The 16,584-nt window shown below is 49.8% G+C and overlaps 1 protein-coding gene across 3 annotated transcripts in view; it reads right to left on the bottom strand.

Annotated features, from left to right (window-relative positions):
- Positions 1-478: 478 nt before the first annotated feature.
- Positions 479-16,584, bottom strand: part of MGAT5 (alpha-1,6-mannosylglycoprotein 6-beta-N-acetylglucosaminyltransferase) — a 335,910-nt gene continuing 319,804 nt past the window's right edge. For all 3 annotated transcript variants that reach the window (XM_030326467.1, XM_030326469.1, XM_030326468.1), the window contains 2 exons: positions 6,914-7,071; positions 479-1,077 (listed from right to left, as the gene is read on the bottom strand). In XM_030326467.1, the coding sequence (XP_030182327.1) occupies positions 879-1,077; positions 6,914-7,071 (357 nt within the window). In that variant the 3' untranslated portion in view covers positions 479-878. The remainder of the gene's footprint in view (positions 1,078-6,913; positions 7,072-16,584) is intronic.

The following is a 16,584-nucleotide window of genomic DNA, read 5'->3' as shown; positions in this document are numbered from 1 at the left end:
AGATTTACCACAAAGTAGCAAATGTCAATTCCTCAGTCGTGTTCTTTCTTTCCCAGAGAGATCCTCATCAGAAATTAGGGCCAAGGGGTGTGTGTGTGTGTGTGTGTGTGATGGGCAAGTGGGAGGGTCAAGGAAAGGAGCTCTCACTGCAAAGCAGCCCCATCTTTGGTCCCTGGCTGGGCTCTCAGAACAACACAGGCACGTCCCCGCACCCAGGAGGTGCACGTCTTCTAGCTGCCATCTGTCAAGCACACACAAGATTTTCTTTTGTTCTGCCACCATCCACTTTGAGGAGCCAGATCCCCGCAGCTGCCCTCAAGCGAGCCACCAGCCCCACAGTGCACCCTGTCTCCCTCCTGCTTCCTTCCGGAAGCAAACGGGAATAATAATACAGTGAAGGTGGACAGTAAACAGTGGGAAATCAAAGAAACAAGACATGTGATCAATCCCTCTTTGCCCTCCCCTGTTCCCCCTCCCACCCACCCAAATAAATAAGTTAATGGGTTTAGGAATGTTCCCATATCAAGTTCTTTCCGACAAGCTCCATTCCTCCTCTGGTTCTGTTTTAAATGCATCTTGAGACTCTCCTTCTACCTCGGAGCAGCCTCATAGACACAGTCTCCTCAAGAAATAAAAAATGAAGTTGTGCCAGCGAGAAGCCAGGCTCCCCACTTGACATCTGCTCTTGTTTCACTTTGGGGAAAACTCTGCCATGGTGCTCTGACCGCAGAAGGAGCAATACCAAATTGAAACCTTCCACCATCAAGTTCAGGCTCTGGCAAGAGTCCCTGAATGACGTCTGCCCCCTGGCCCTGCCCCGATGGTGTTGGGGCCACCGTTTCCCCAGCAGAGTGCGTGTGGGGCCGAGTCAGTGGCCGCTATAGACAGTCTTTACAGAGAGCCACCTGGCCCTTGATGAAGTCCCGGCAGGGGCAGACCCTCTGGTGCCTGGGGTGGGCGCCCGCACAGCTGAACAGCAGGAGGTCACCTTGAAACACACAGTGCTTGTTCTTGGGGTCGAAGGAGGGCACCAAGATGTCCTTGGCCAGCTCTGAGCTTTGGCAGATCACCTCATATCTGGAGAGGAAGAGAAAGGCATGAGGGTTGGAGATGCGGGCACTGTCCTAGTCATTGGCACCTCCATCCCACTTCAGGTGTGGGGAGCACACTTGGTTCATCTGCTGTAGAAAGGACAGGGTAGCTACCCTCTGACCTAGCAATTCCCTCACCACTAGGAATCCAGGCTGGACAAAGGTGTGTGTGTGTGTGTGTGTGTGTGTGTGTGTGTGTGTGTGTGAATGTGTATTCAAGGCTACTTACAGAAGCACTGTCTGTAATGTAACCTGAGGAAGGTTAAGTAACAGAATGAGAAGGAGACTGGGATCAGCTTGTGCTTAAAAAGGTAAGAGGGTTACACCCTAAAGCCTTAACAATGGTTACTTCAGAGGACTGAGACTGGGGCAAAGATGGACATTATTTAATTATTTCCAAAAACAATGTTTAATGTTTTTATTGATGGTTTAAAAAAATTCATGGGACATGGCCTTAGTCTCCCACTGGAGGGCAATCAGATGGTCTCCCAGGGGAGGGTGCTGTCCCAGGGCATCAATTCACTGGACCTCCACAGTCACCTTGGTGTGTGGCAATAGCAGCTTCCCTCCTGCCCACTTCCTGAGACATGAGCGCCTGAGGCTTCTGGACATGTGGAGCATGAGTCCGAATCCAAGCCCTGACTGCAAACCCTTGTGGCTTTGCTTCCTCGGGTTGGGGATAACCAACCGTGTTGGCCTGTTACCTCAAAGAAGAGCTGCATCCTTTTTCTTCTGGCCTGAGGTACACCGGTCCCACCCACACAGTCTCCCCCTTGAACGAGGAGGCCTCAGCAGGTGCCCAGCACCGTGTCCTATATGCCAGGTGGGGACTAGTTCAGAGAAGAAAGTATAGGGGGGCCAGACAGATCTGAGTATGAGTCCTGAATTTATCCCTTATGAGCTGTGAGACCATGGAGAAACGACCAAGCCTCTCTGTGTAGAGGGGGGACAAATAATCCTTAACTCACAGGGGAGATGCAGAAATTAAATTAGTGCTTCCAGAGCACTGGGCAGAGGGTAGCTCTGGGTTAAGTATTTAATAAACAGCAGCCGTTATCATTACTACAACCACCGCCACTGTCACCATGATCACCCTGGCCTGGCAGACACTGGCTCTGTCACCTGCCTCCCTTGCCGGAGGGTGTGAATTTACACACAGGCCAACCATCTCTGTTCTGCTTTGTTCACATAAATCTTGATTCTTGCTGGCAAGATGGGGACCCAGATGGGGCACTCTAGGCTTCCTGCTGCCTCTGGGAAGCTTCCAAATGTCAGGGGAAAAGCATCGTACTCACTGTTATTCCTGCCCCCTCTCGTCTTCCTCCAGCTGATAAACTGTCTGGCCCGTGCCTGCCCTTGCCAATGTGAACTGGGCAATTCCCAGCACGTCTGCTGGGGCTTCTGAAGAGTTCTCTGGGGGGGGCGCCTGGGTGGCTCAGTCGGTTGAGCGGCCGACTTCGGCTCAGGTCATGATCTCGCGGTCAGTGAGTTCAAGCCCCGCGTCGGGCTCTGTGCTGACATCTCAGAGCCTGGAGCCTGCTTCCGATTCTGTGTCTCCCTCTCTCTCTGACCCTCCCCCGTTCATGCTCTGTCTCTCTCTGTCTCAAAAATAAATAAACATTAAAAAAAAAATTAAGAGTTCTCTGGGCCTGCCTGCCTGGTCCCTGGTGCTCAGGAGGGCTTCACCCACTGTCATGTTGTTCCTGTAGTCACCAGGGAGCTCTGTGACTTCTCTAAATGCCCTAACACCTCTGGTCTTGGTGTGCCAGCTGGGGGGTGTGGGTGCCCAGACAGTGATGGCACAGACAGGAAGTGGGGATTTATGGATTTCCTTGAGAAAAAGGGAGTCAGAGATTTGGGGCTATCAGGTCCTTCTCACAGGACCCCTCCACTGGCCTACGCACAGAAAGGGTTCTCCAAAACTCAACTGTGCATTAGAAATGTCCAGATGGAATGTAGCTTTAGAATACAGATTTATGCTTAGGTTATTTCTTTATTTAGGTGAATTCTAGCAGCTGCTAAGTCTTAGCTCCAGCCATCTGCCTAGTAGATGCTGACCCGAGTTGGAAATCTCTACAACCAGTCTGAGACCCCACGGGAGGGGTATAATTGGGAGAAGCCATGAAGAAAGCCTCCTGGCTCCTGCCCCCGGTCACCTAACTGAGACCCTAGGCACATGCTCCTGGGATGTGAGCACACACGTGTGCCTGTTCTGTGAACACGTCTCAGCTGAGGCTGCAGCAGAAGCGGCCTGCCTGGGGATGGGGTCCAAATACCACCACACAATGCTCAAGCAGCTGGTATTCCCCAGAACTCCATGTGACCTGCCACGAGGCAGCTCCCTGAGGGTTCGGCTAATATGGGGCCCCACACACTTGTGGATGCCATCCAACCACCTGGCCCCCAGGGAGCTTTCCCTTCTATTAGCATGTAGGCCCCTGTCCCACAGCACTGGGCAGGCAGGAAGAGCACTCCACCATCCTTGCTGAATTAGTTGCTAGAGTGCATCTGGAAACCAGCCTCCATGCCCCAGCAGTCCTCACTCCTCACCGGTGGATCCCCTGCCTTTTCAGAGCATGTGTGTTGTTTCAGTTTTCCTGTTCCTGTGATGTCTGTCTCTGTCTCTGTCTCTGTCTCTCTCTCTCTCTCTCACACACACACACACACACACACACACACACACTCCCTCTCTCTCTCTCTCACTCACTCAGAGACCCTTAGCACACTGTTTCCTCTCTGTAGGACCCTGTGGTGATGACCTCTCCCCAAATGGCCTCTTACAGGATGGCAGTGGGATTCTGAGGCCCATCAGCTCTTGCTTTACATTTTATAGCTCTTGACCAAGAATAAAAAGGCAAAGCCCCAACTTTGGGGATAGAAACAACCCATTCCTCCTGACATACAGACACACACAGGGTGAAGGGATGCAAACAGGGTCCCATCTGCTGGTCTCTTCCCCGCTCCTGAGTTCCTCCCCTCTCTCACCCCCCTCCCCCTGCCTATTCCAACCCTGAATCCACCAAGTCCCCCAAACTCACTTGTGAACACTCGGACTCAGGCACCAAAATAGGTAGCAAACTTACAAATGAGGTGTCCCATGAACACATGCTCCTGTTTATGGAACTGAGGTCCTCCCTACAGGGCCACACCAGCATGGACTTTGGTTCTAGCTGGGGCCTCTGCCTCTGGACCCCCACCCCTGGTCTGTCTGTGTCAGGTCAGGCCACACCTGAATCATGCATGTTCTATGCACAAGACTTTGTGGTCGCCTCTCCAGCACTTACGACAGGCTCTGCATGAACAGGAGCTCCAGCATCAGCTCTCTGATTCCCCCTGATTCAGGACAAGAGCACAGGACATTCCAAAGGCCTTGATCTATGTGATATGAGGATAGATGGACCTTCAAGGTCACGGACTCCCAAAGACTAAAAGGAGATTACGCTCAGACCAGGCCCCAAGTTGGAGAAGAAAAAGTAGCATGGGCTTGTGGGAGCCACTCATTGCTAATCGGCCATGAATATGGATGAGCCAGGATTGTGTCATAGTGAGGAGGTACTCAGTAGACCACCAGATAGCTGGGGTTCTACAACATTATCGGTATTTACAAGTGCAGGAACAAGGTATTCAATAGGGCTCTTACATTCAGAGAATTTCACGCAGCTTTGTTGCAAAATTAGCATTCACTGCAGCCTCCTTGGGAGAAAACCCACGTAGCTATGATGGGGTTTGGGAGAGGGTTGTTAAGCAATCCCATGGCACAGGGCCTGGCCATGGGACAGCCCCACAAGGCCTTCCACTCTAATGGGCTCTGCATGGTATGGGGAGGTGCAGAGGAAGGCTGGGGAGGCGACTGGTTTTCTGGTCTCAGCGTGGCAGCCTCAAGCCTGCTCCACTGCCCAAGGCTCTTTGGATGAAGGGGCTGTTCTGCTCTGTCTTGGGCACCAGCTACACATTATCTCACCCTCACACAGGATACCCCCATTTTACAGGTAAGAAAATGGGTGGAGCAGAGGAAATTAACCCATTGGCTCTCCTTCCTGTCCCTCCACTGGATCTAGACCTTTGTCCCAGAGACAGGCCTGCTGTGTGGGGCTCTGTCCTATCTGAACCAGGTCGTGATCATCATACATAGGTGGGAGCCCGGATTCCTGCCTGGCCGGGAATCAAGGACCATGCAGTAGAGGAGTCTCACTTGGGTTCCATTCCCAGGATGCAGCTCCTTATGTTTCCTCTTCCAGAGGTGGAGACAAGGAATGTACACGGACAGCTCTGTATGCACACTCCCTAGTCTATCCCCAGCGAAACCACACTTCCAATATAACCAGAGAGAGATACTCAGGGTTCTCAAAAAGCAACCTTGCTACAGAAGTTATCTGCAAAAGGAGCCAATAGGAAGCCCCTCCTGGAACCCGAGAATTCAGGATATGTACTTTGGAAATGGAAGCTTCTAGTACCATGAGTCTTTCCTTAAATATCAGACCACCACCCCCCCGTCACAAAGTTTCACTGGTCGCGGAGTAGGGTGCCACACTGCCTCTCTTCTGGCATTTGTTTTGATAGTGGAATCAAGGTAGCCTCTGAACTCGGCCTTCACATAAAAAGAATGGTAAAAAAAAATAGCATGCTCCACATCCTTGCTTGAGAGCTTTCTTGCAGGTGAGATGCTACAGGCCAAACTCTCTAAGAAGGGTTTTATACCACATTTGAGAATAAGAAGACATACACACAGGACCAGGCCAGCTCAGACCTCTGTACACAGACAACCACAGTGGCCAACCGCTGTAATAGGGCAGGAAGCCAGCATGGGAGACAGGCAAGCCATGGACAGTGAGTGCACTATTCCTGAAACATCCTGCTCGAGACTGGACGGTACCACTGGATGGTACCACGGCTCTCCTCAGTACCTAGGGTTGGGACATAGCAAGTCTCTTAAGGGAAAGTGCTTAATCAGGGCAACTAAGGGGGGAGGGGGAGTGGCTAGGTAATTAAGTAATATGTGGCCCAGGGTGGGTGTAATAGAAATTGGGAGCACAGATTTAGCACGGACAGAGGTCATGACTCAGAGGCCAGAAGAATCCTCATGTAGAAATTTGGGATCTGCAAATGCCAAAATCAAAATGCCAAGCAAAGGGAAATGAATGGGATCACCAAAAGTAATGCAGGCAAGAGGAGAAAAAACTCAAGCGATACAGAAGGCCTCTTCTGGGCACAGCTCTGGCCTGTGCTGCACCCGCCTCCCTGCCAAGGGGCTGGGAAGTCAGGCCTGCTCAGGCCCCTGTAATGTACCGAATTCCAAGGGTGTTGCAATCAAGTGCAAAAGGGGATGGGAGCCACAGCAGGGGAAGGTGGCAAGGGATGTGCCGTGGGCAGTTCTAAGCCAGCTCCTTACGCTGATTTTTCATTCCTCTCGGGCTCCACGCTTCAGCATGGACCATGACCTGCCACCTGCACGGATCAAGCTCTGCAGACCTGGCTTCTGCCAGGGGAGCCCAGGGGCAGGACCCTCCATGTTTGTGGTTCTGCGCCCATCTCCATTCCCACAGATCTTGGGTGTAACATGAGCCAAATGAACACATCCCACAATATCCAATTCCAAACACCGTGTTATTTATGCAAATACAACACCCCCATATGGATTCCAAATATATCAGCATGCCAGGTGATCTCATCTAACACCAGAACTGCTGGCCTAACGTTCTGTGGGGCAGGGCGGGGAGGGGGACCGTGCTGCCACCTGCTCCCCAAACCCTGTCCCTCTCGGCACAATGGCAGCCCGGAGGTGAGCTGGAGTCTGGGCTGGCCCTCCCCACCCCTGCACTTACTTCAGCATGTCTTTGTCCTTGTTGAGATGCTGGAAGAAGGAAGGTTCGCAGATGAGCTGGTTCTCCTGGCACACCTGTTTGCAGGACTGTCCGGGCTCGGCGAGCTTCACCTGCAGGGCACTGAGGGGCGGCCACATCACCTGCCCATGGCAGAAATCCTAAAATGACAATGAAACCATCAGTCCAGGGACCAAGGACTCAGGTGGGGATGCCTGTCACGCCAAGCTGCCCACACAAGGTGAAGCATCCCGCCGAGAGAGCAGCGAAGGCCAGGAGGTGGGAGCCACACACACTTGGGTTGCAACCGGGCTCAGCCGGAACACATCCTTAGGCCAGGTCTTTACCTCTCTCTACCCACCAGCTGCCTCAGCCACAAAGGGGGACAACAGTATCTCCCACGCAGGGCTTGAGGATGAATGGGAGCACAAGGCATGTGCACAGCATCGTGCCTGCCAGTAGCTGCTGTTAATCCTCATCGTTCCCATCCATCCACCATGAGAAGTCACTGCCCCTGAAGGTGTACCTCTGGGCCCACCTTCACCAGCTGTTCTGTTCTGGCTCTGATTCCCAAGGCTTTGACCGTGTCTACTGAATTTGGCAGTTACCTCATATGAGTGCTAGTTCAGACTTCATGAAGAAAGGGAGCGTGCATGTGTGGCTGAGAGAGCCTACTGTGGGGCCACGGCCTTTGTGGCGCTCAGGGCTCGTTAGGTGACAATAATAACGGGGCACAAATGTCACAGCTAGAGAAATAGTCAGAAGATGTAGGATAGGACGTGAAGGGACCTGCCCCCCCAACTCCCTCCCCTCCGGCCCCCCCTCCCCCCACAGAGAGGCACCTGCAGCATAGAAGCTACAGTGGGTATGCAGAATGAGGCAGGGCCAGTCATTCTGGGATCTAGAGGGAGTGCAGGAATCTAGTGTGTCCCAGGAAGTCACAGTGTGGGTAGAGGGATGTGACGTGGGTGGGAGGGCCACTGTGTGGCACGATTGGGTGCCCTGGGTGACGAGCAGACCAGGAGGAGCTGGAGAAAGGGCTGATGAGGAGCAGGAAGCTCTCTGTGACCTGGAACCCCAGGCTTGCACTTGGGCTGTGCTGAGGCAACCCTGAACAGGTACCAGTGGTGGGAACTCATGCATGTCTGGCTCCCAGAGCTTGCTTGGCTTGCACAGTGTAGTTGGAAATCTTGGGAAACTGCGGAGTCCCTGGGCTGTCCAGGCTGCAGAAGGTGGCGTCTGGGCAGGACACCTGAGCAGCCACGTGTGCTTAACTTGTTCTTGGGGCAGACTAGCTCTCGGGAGTACTCAGAGGGGTTCAGGACCCTGGGCTCTGAATTCCACTGATAGGAATGCACCCTACAGACATACGGGGACACATGGGGTTCAAAGAAACCCACACAGGGTATCACAGCGGCACTGCCAGAGTAGAAGCAAAAGACTACAGCTAACTGTTTAAACACAAACTATACTCCAAAATGCAACAGATTCCTATGTCCTGACATGCAGACCTCTTCAGGACATACTAAGGGCTGAAAGAAGCAGGGTGAAGGCTGGTGTACAGGGTGTCTCCATTTGTGTCAAGCAGTGGGGGAGGAGCTGGAAAGGTTCTTCCAAACACTCATCAGCTCCTTACAAGAATCTGTCTGGTGTGGGTGGTGCTGAGAAGGGAACTAAGTAACATGGTCTGGAGTGGTAAGGAAATTTACTTTTCAGTGTACATCCTCCTGGAATATTTTGTGTCCTCATATGTTTCCTTTCCTTGCTCTGTGTACATGAGCTGATTTGTAATCTCAGGACCCTGGGCTCCCAGAACTGGCACCAGCAGAGGAAATGTTTCATACCCCCCCTGGCCCCTGGGCTGGTCACTTGGAGCATTGCAGGCAGGGCCTGCCACTGTCCTGTCCCTTAGCAATGAAGTGGGTGCAGCCCCAGGGAGTGGGCCGGAGCTACACCCAGGAGGGCCCTTTTGTATTGCTTGCATTTTTTTTTAAGTTTGGGCTTGTACGACTTTTAGTGAGCCAAAGAAAACAGAAAAGAGCAAAGGGGACACTCCCCAGGCCCTGCAGGCAGCCAGTTCTGAGGGTACATCCTGACTCATTAGGAAAGTGAAGATGATGACACTGAGACTTCTTAAGGCTCCTGCTTCTCTTCGCCTCCTCCCTGAAAGACGTGATACTGTTACATGGTGAGAAAGTTGACTGGCAGGTAGTGAGTAGTCAGTGCTGGGTTCTATTCTAGTTTCCTCAAATCAGTGACGCAGACCCCAACAAGTAGGGCAAACCCACTGTGGCCCTCCATATCACACAATTCTATAATGAGGGGACTGGACTGCTCGAGGCTGAGTGAGTTTGGTGGCTAACGAAGATAAATCCTTTACTGCGTGTGGTTGAGACACCTTGAACACCGACTCACATCAGCTGAAGACAGAAGATTCCAGAGAGCCTAACAATGCAGAGATGACAGAAATACACTGGATTGTTTAGAGATATTAGGATCCAGGCTAACCTGCTGAAAGTGATGCATGGTGGGAGGGGGAGCAGAGTGTCTGGGCTTACCACAGACGGCACAGTAAGCAGACCCTACTTGACTCCTCAGATTCACGATGATCTTGAACACAATCCATGTGCCTGCTAAGCCATGGGCAGCACAATAACTGGGTGACTGCACAGACCCACGGCACCCCACAGAAGATCACTGTTCACTGGTGGCTGTCCCTCCCTTCCCTGGGAGCATATGGAAATTCACTGGCTGGCCTTTGGTACTCTGTCCATCCAATGAAGATGGCTGTCACCAAACAGGAAGAAGGAAAGCACGTGATGATCACTGGAGTTACTGGTCAGCACTGAGTAGGTGCACAGATATTTGGAAAACGTTAAGTGTTGCTTTTTGGCTCTTTTTCTGGCTCACTAATGCAAGCAACTTTGCTTATGATTCTTTACAAGCCATCTTAGAACTTCTACAGCCTTTAAATATTATAATAAAGAGATTTTAAATCCAACACCAAAGCCTGCTGTGTGACTAGACAGGATGGACAAACACACAGGAAATCAAATCAGATTATACTGTCTATACTAGGAGCCACGTGAGAATTTTTCTTTGCTTCCAGAATTTAGCTTGGCCCAACCCTGGATTAGGCTGGGGAACTGGAAACCCAAGAGAGCTAATGGCTCAAATTCTGGCTTTTATACCTTGTAAGAAAACACAGAATGTCTTTTCTCAGATGACACCTACAGGCAGTTAGAGTGGAGGGTAGTATCTCTACACTTGTTGAGTCTGGTGGACTCTTTTTTTTCTTTTTTAAAGTTATTTATTTATTTTGAGAGAGAGAGAAAGAGCGCAAGCAGGGGAGAGGCAGAGACAGATGGCGAGAGAGAGAGAGAGAGAGAGAGAGAGAGAGAGAGAGAGAGAGAGAATCCCAAGTAGGCTCCACATTGCCAATGCAGAGCTGGATGTGGGGCCTAAACCCATGAACTGTGTGAGGCCTGAGCAGAAATCAAGAGCTGGACACTTAGCTGACTGAGCCGCCTACGCATCCCTGAATCTGGTAGACTCTTAAGACACTGTTTCTCATTAATTCTCAGCCTTGTGAAGAATGTGAAGCAGTCCAAGGAGTAAAACCAGAACAAGCAGAAATACTCTGTCTGCTGTGTTAGGCCAGGAGGTGATGTGCCAAGGAAAGTGCTTCGACTTAAGAGAGAGCAGATGTGAGCTGTGCCCCCGTTCTGGCTCGGGCAGGTTACCCGCTCTGCTCCTGCCTGCACTGCTTGTCCTCGGAGCGATGCTGACAGACTGTAAGGGACAGAGCTGACAGAAGGCTGGCCAACAGCCAGGTGCTGCACTGACACTCATCTCCTGACTCTTGCCCCTCCACAGAGGGGTCGCCTCTGCCCTGTACAGGGGTTGGGGGCACAGCAGCGCTGGCGTCTGCGGAAGCCAGGGCAGCCCTGCATACGTGGAGCCCAGCACATCCTATGAAGGGCAGGTTGGCACTGTGAGGTCTGCGTGAAGGGATGTGCCCTCAAAGCTATGCTGCAGGGTGGACCTGCCCCATTTGCTCATTTCTTAGTCAACCACTCTAGCCGGCCTCTTCCAGGCTCCCTTCAACAGGCAAGCTGAGCTCAAGCGCACATGAACTTTTGAGCCCCAGTCATGCTTGCTTTATGGCTCATGGGGGCTGCTCTGGGGGCCAGTAGGATAAAAATTAGTAAAAATAGCAGCGGGACCTTTTGAAGGTTTGGTGAGCCATCTGGAAACTCTGAAGATGTCCTGGTAAGCATGACACCAGGTGAGGCAGGAGGGAGTGTGGGGACCAGGGTTACGATTCTGGCCACCAGGTACGGTACACCCACAGATGGCCCTCGAGCTCTCTGCCTGCTTTCACAGCTACAATGGAGAAAATATCATTTGTCCTTCAGTCCTTATATAGTTCCGGTGAGATAAAATGAGGGGACTCTCAAGAAGGCACCTAGAGATGGTAGAGATAATATTGCAAGGTAGAACATTATTTGCTACCAGATCCAGAGGTAAATGTTGAATAGGACAGGACAGGACAATTCACCTGTGAAAGCCACCTCTTTGCCCAGGTGCCTGCAGAGCACAACCAAACTGGCAGCCCGGTAACAGGTCTCGCCTCACCTCTGAGTGCAAGCCCTCACTGTTTCCTCCAACCTTGGAACAGGCAAATATGTCAATGCCGACCTGCCTCGTCTTCTGGCTGGAAGCACTCATTCTGTCTTACCCATTCACAGATGCATCCAGTCAACAAAACACTTGCTAAGAAGCAGGAAAGCCCACGGGTTCAGAACTCTGGACTGTCTGGGTTTGAATCTTAGCTCCTCCATTTATTAGCTAAGTAATCTTGGCTAGTTGCATAATCTTTCTCTGCCTCAGTTTCCACAACTTTAAGATAAAGTATCATTTGGTACCTCACAGAGCTGCAGAGGGGATTCAATTAACTACACAGTAGTCCTCCATCCCCCCACAAACCTACTGCCATTTGCAGTTTCCTGTGGTCAACCATAGTCCCAAAGCTGATGATCCTCTGAGGGTTTGTCAGAAGGCCAACAGTAAGCCTGATGCTACCTCACAGTGCCTGAGTGATTCACCTACTTGGATCTCCTGACATAGGTGTTTCATCATCTCATAGCATCACAGGAAGGGTGAACACAAGACAATAAGCTGTTCTGAGAGAAACCACATTCACCTAACTTTTATGATGCTATATTGTTAAAACTGTTTTATTATTGCTGTGAATCTCTTTCTGTGCCGATATATAAACTAAACTTTATCATAGGTATGTGTGCACAGGAAAAAACATATTATATATATTTGATACTACCCGAGGTTTCAGGCATCCACTGGGGGTCTTGGAACACATACCCCGCAGATCAGGGGTAGCTACTATAATGTTTAAGTGTTCAGAAAAGTGCCTGATACAAATACTGCCATCTACAGGTTGGCTCTTACTATTACTCTCTGTGCAAGTGACTTTTCTAGGCCCTTGGGTACTGGCGACTCAGAAAAAAGGAATGAAACCCCTGCCTCCTTATAGTCAATGAGAAAGACAGAAATATATATATATATATATATATATATATATATATACACACACACACACACATATATCATATATGTATATATGTATATATATGTGTGTATACATATATATGTACATGCATACATTATAAATACATGTATACATACATTTATATATACACACACATACACACGTATATATATATGTTCAAAGGTGGTAAGGGCTCTAGGAAAGAATGAGTGAGGAAAAACGGATTAAGATTTGTTAGGGGAGAGGGTGTCTAGATAAGGCACCACTGACAAAGGGGACATTTCAGAAAAGTCTCAAGGAGTAAAGGAATAAGCCCTGCAAGCATGTGGGAAGAACATTCCAGGCAGAGGCAAACCAAGATCACAGGCTGTGACAAGGGAGTGCTTAGCAGGTTTCCAGGGGACCACAGAGTTACACGTAGTAGGAGCAGAGTGTGTGTGTGTGTTGGGGGACAAAAGCAGCAGGAGATGGGGTCCAGGAGGTCCGAGGGAATCACCCCACACAGCTTTGGCTTTTCCTTAAGAGTAAGATGAAAGCCACTGGAAAGTTCTGGGCAGGAGTGAGAGGATGTGCTGTGCTCAGACAAGACAGCAAGAGCAGGAGCAGAGGCAGGATAGAGAGGCTGGGCTTGGACTGACCCAGGCATTGGAGTTCAAACACACCTCTGTGAAACATTCGTATCATGTGGTGGCTTTGAAGGTTCTCATTCAAACTTCACCAAAACCTATTCAAATCTATGCTGGGTGCTGGAAACATGAACATACGTGAAACACAGTCTCTAGGCTCAAAGCCTCAGCGCACAGTCTGGCAAGAGAGGCCAACATTTAAAGAATTACAGAAGAGTAGAAAGTAGAGGTCCAAACAGGATGTAAAGGCCACCTAGAGGAGGTAAATGACTAACTCTCAGGGGATGGCAAGTGTGGTGGTGGGAGCACTCAGTCAAGGGTCCCAGGAAATAGAGATTTCTGGGTTGGGTTTTGTAGGCTGAACAGGAGGAAGTACCACAAACATGGTGCTTTGCAGATAACTGGTGCTCAATAAAGAGCTGTTGAACTGAAATGAATGGTTTTGTCCTCCTGAGGCTTTGAGAGTAGAAGGAGAAACGGACAATATCTTCCTAACTCAGAGTGGCTTTATACAGCCAGAATGAGACACAGTCGTTTCCAATCTGGTTAATAAGACCATTTCGAACACAGAACACTTGCATTCCTCTCTAACAACTATTCCAACCAGCTACCAAATTCCCTTAAATCTGCATGACTATTCTGAAATTTTCCTGCAGTGACTCTAATAAGGAAGGTTTACTGTCAACAAATTTATGAGAAAAAGCAATGTTTGAATGAGTGAAGACAACTTACTGTGGAAAAGAAGTAAGGGTGCTTGCCTTTGCAGTGAAGGCTTAGTCCAAGCATGGAGAAAAAGTGACTCCCAGAAACAGCCAAAGAGCTAGAGAAGATGATAGAATGCTGCCTCTCTGCCCCTCCCCCATGAAGTGGAGGGGCCTGCCTGTTCCTCTCTCCTTGTTTGTGATAGGATCTCCTCCACAAGCCCTCTAGCCCCATCCATCCTGGCCAAACCATCACTACATCCATGACAGATTAGGTCCAAGTGGATTTCTGTAAAAATTCACTGTGTGAAGCCAAGAAGATGGGTTCAGATTCAGGTTTGGGGGCAGGATCTAGAGGAATTAAGGCCAGGAATTTGTGGCAGGGGGAGGGAAAGGGACAGGTTTTAGGCCTTGAAATTGGGGTCTGGGCCAAATTCAGCCAGCTCTCAGAAAGGTAAGGATCACATTTGTTATTTAGGTTATAGCTGGGAGATACAGGGTCTGGCACAAAAACGGTGTTTAATAAAGACTGGATTAAAGACTTCTGTTACCCATTGGTACCCAGCATTCTTGACCTGTGCTGTCCTCAAAAGAGTCAATTTTGTCCACAGGTGGTCCCTGGACTGATTCTTAGCAGTGGGCGTGGATGTGTGTCTCCACAGGTACAACAGAAGGTGGGTGTGATGCTGAAGTGTAGCGAATGGTCTCCATGGATGACCTCTACGCGTGCAAATCAACGAGCCAACAAGCTCACTCTTAAAGCAGTTAGACACAGATGTCCCACATCCTCTACTTATCTTGTATTGAGACACTACCCGGGAGAAAGGAAAATGTGCATCCGCATGCATGTGACTGTTCATAGCCACACTCTTCACATTAACCACAGGAAATAACACACATGTCCGTCAACTGGTGAATGGATAAACAGTGATGTATCCATACAGTGGAACACTATTCGGCAATAAATAAAAGAACGAAGCACTGCTACACGACTCTGCATCAACCTCACAAACATTATGATGAGTCAAAGAAGCCAGCTGTCTCTAGAAAAGGCAAATCTACAGAGACAGAACACAGACCAGTGTGTCACTGGGAGCTGGGGCGAGGACTGACTGCAAAGAGGCACAGAGGCAAAGAGCTTTTTGGGGTGATGGGAATGTTGTAAAACTAGATGGTGGTGGTAAGTGCACACCTCTATCAATGTGATTAAAAAATCATTGAATTGTATCCTTTCACAGAGAAGTTTATGATCTGTAACTTACATGTCAATGAAGCTGTTTAAAAAGCATACCTCAGTTGGGTGCTGGGTTTCTGCAGCAGCAAGTAGCTGAGGCTTTCCGAGAACCTGCTCTGTGTCAGGCATTGTTCTCAGCCCTACATGATTCCTCCATCCACCTTATGGGGTAGGTAGTGTTATCCCCACTGCACAGAAGCAGCAATAGGACAGGGAGGTTAGGAACTCGCCCAAGGCTACAGAGAGTGGGGCAAGAGCCAGACTCCAGGCTCCAGCGCTTAATCATTACTCAGTCTCTCTGAGATGGAGAATGGCTAGGCAAACAGCAGCCATCCATTTTTCCAAAGAGCAAACATTCCCCAAATTAAAGGCAACCCTCTCCCCTCTTTAGTTCCTTTTCATCTTTCCCTGCATCCTCTGTCCACCATTCCTTGCTACCCTGGACTATTCAGATTCACTACCAGGCTTGTCTTTGCATCTAGAACACTCCCCAGGGAGGTTTAAGATGGTCCCCGATAAGCCATATTTCCCAGGAGCTGAAGCTGATTTCACAGTGACTCTTGGGAATTAACTCATTTTTCCCTCTGTATCTTCAGAATGCTTTTCCCATGAATTATACAGCTCTTTAATATGAGCATAGTCATTCTGTGTATTTACAGGGTCTTTACAGGAAGTAGAAAACAAGACTGAGGAACAAATGCATGGTTTTCAGAAATCAACCTGAACATTGCCGTTCCTTCCGAAGGACCCGCTCTATACTCTCTGGCCTGAGGCAAATACCTAAATCCTTCCCAAGAAATGCGTAATGAGAACCTTAACAGGCCTGGATGCTCAGGTTAGTGAAGAAAAATGCTCTTGGTTTTAGATTACAAGGGATTTTTGCCTTGCCACCACCCTCTGGCTTTTCCCCCACGGCTAGAGAGAGCACCTCTTGAAGAGATCTGCTTTAAAAGAGCACACAACCCAAATCAACATTTCCAGTCCAGTAAAGCAGGGGTGGTGTGTAGAGGGGGACATTAGGAGAAAAAAGCAAGTGGTTTTCCTCAAGTCAGGACTCTTTCCCACTGGGTGAGTGAGCCCAGGGTTGGCTGGGTATGAGGTAGGTTTCCAGCTGTCAACCGCTCACGGTACATTGAAGCCTGGGGCTTTCTCAGTTGCGGTCAATTGGCTTCCTCTGGCTCTTGCTGCCTTGTGTGAGCATGACGGACAACCTTGAAAAGGTTCTGAGATAAAAGCTTCCCTGTTCCCCTCGCAGATCACACAGAAGACTCTGAAGGCAGAGATCAGCCTAATTAGGGCTGCAGCACTACTACAGTTCGAGGGACCAGAAGCTTGGGCGGCCAGCACCTCTTCAGAGCTTGAGGCTTTCCTGTTCACACCAGCAACACCCCTCTCTCCAGTCTCACTGCTCTTTGATAATATTCTCTCTGCAGAAATAACAAACACTCTAAAATCCTGAGGCCTGGAGATATTTGTCAGAGGTAGAAGACCCAACCTGTGAGTCAATGGGGTCTTGACTTCCCATCTCCACTCTGAAGTTGGGG

Source organism: Lynx canadensis, chromosome C1, assembly GCF_007474595.2.
Source record: "Lynx canadensis isolate LIC74 chromosome C1, mLynCan4.pri.v2, whole genome shotgun sequence".
NCBI lineage: Eukaryota > Metazoa > Chordata > Mammalia > Carnivora > Felidae > Lynx > Lynx canadensis.
This window is presented reverse-complemented; position numbering and strand designations above follow the sequence as displayed.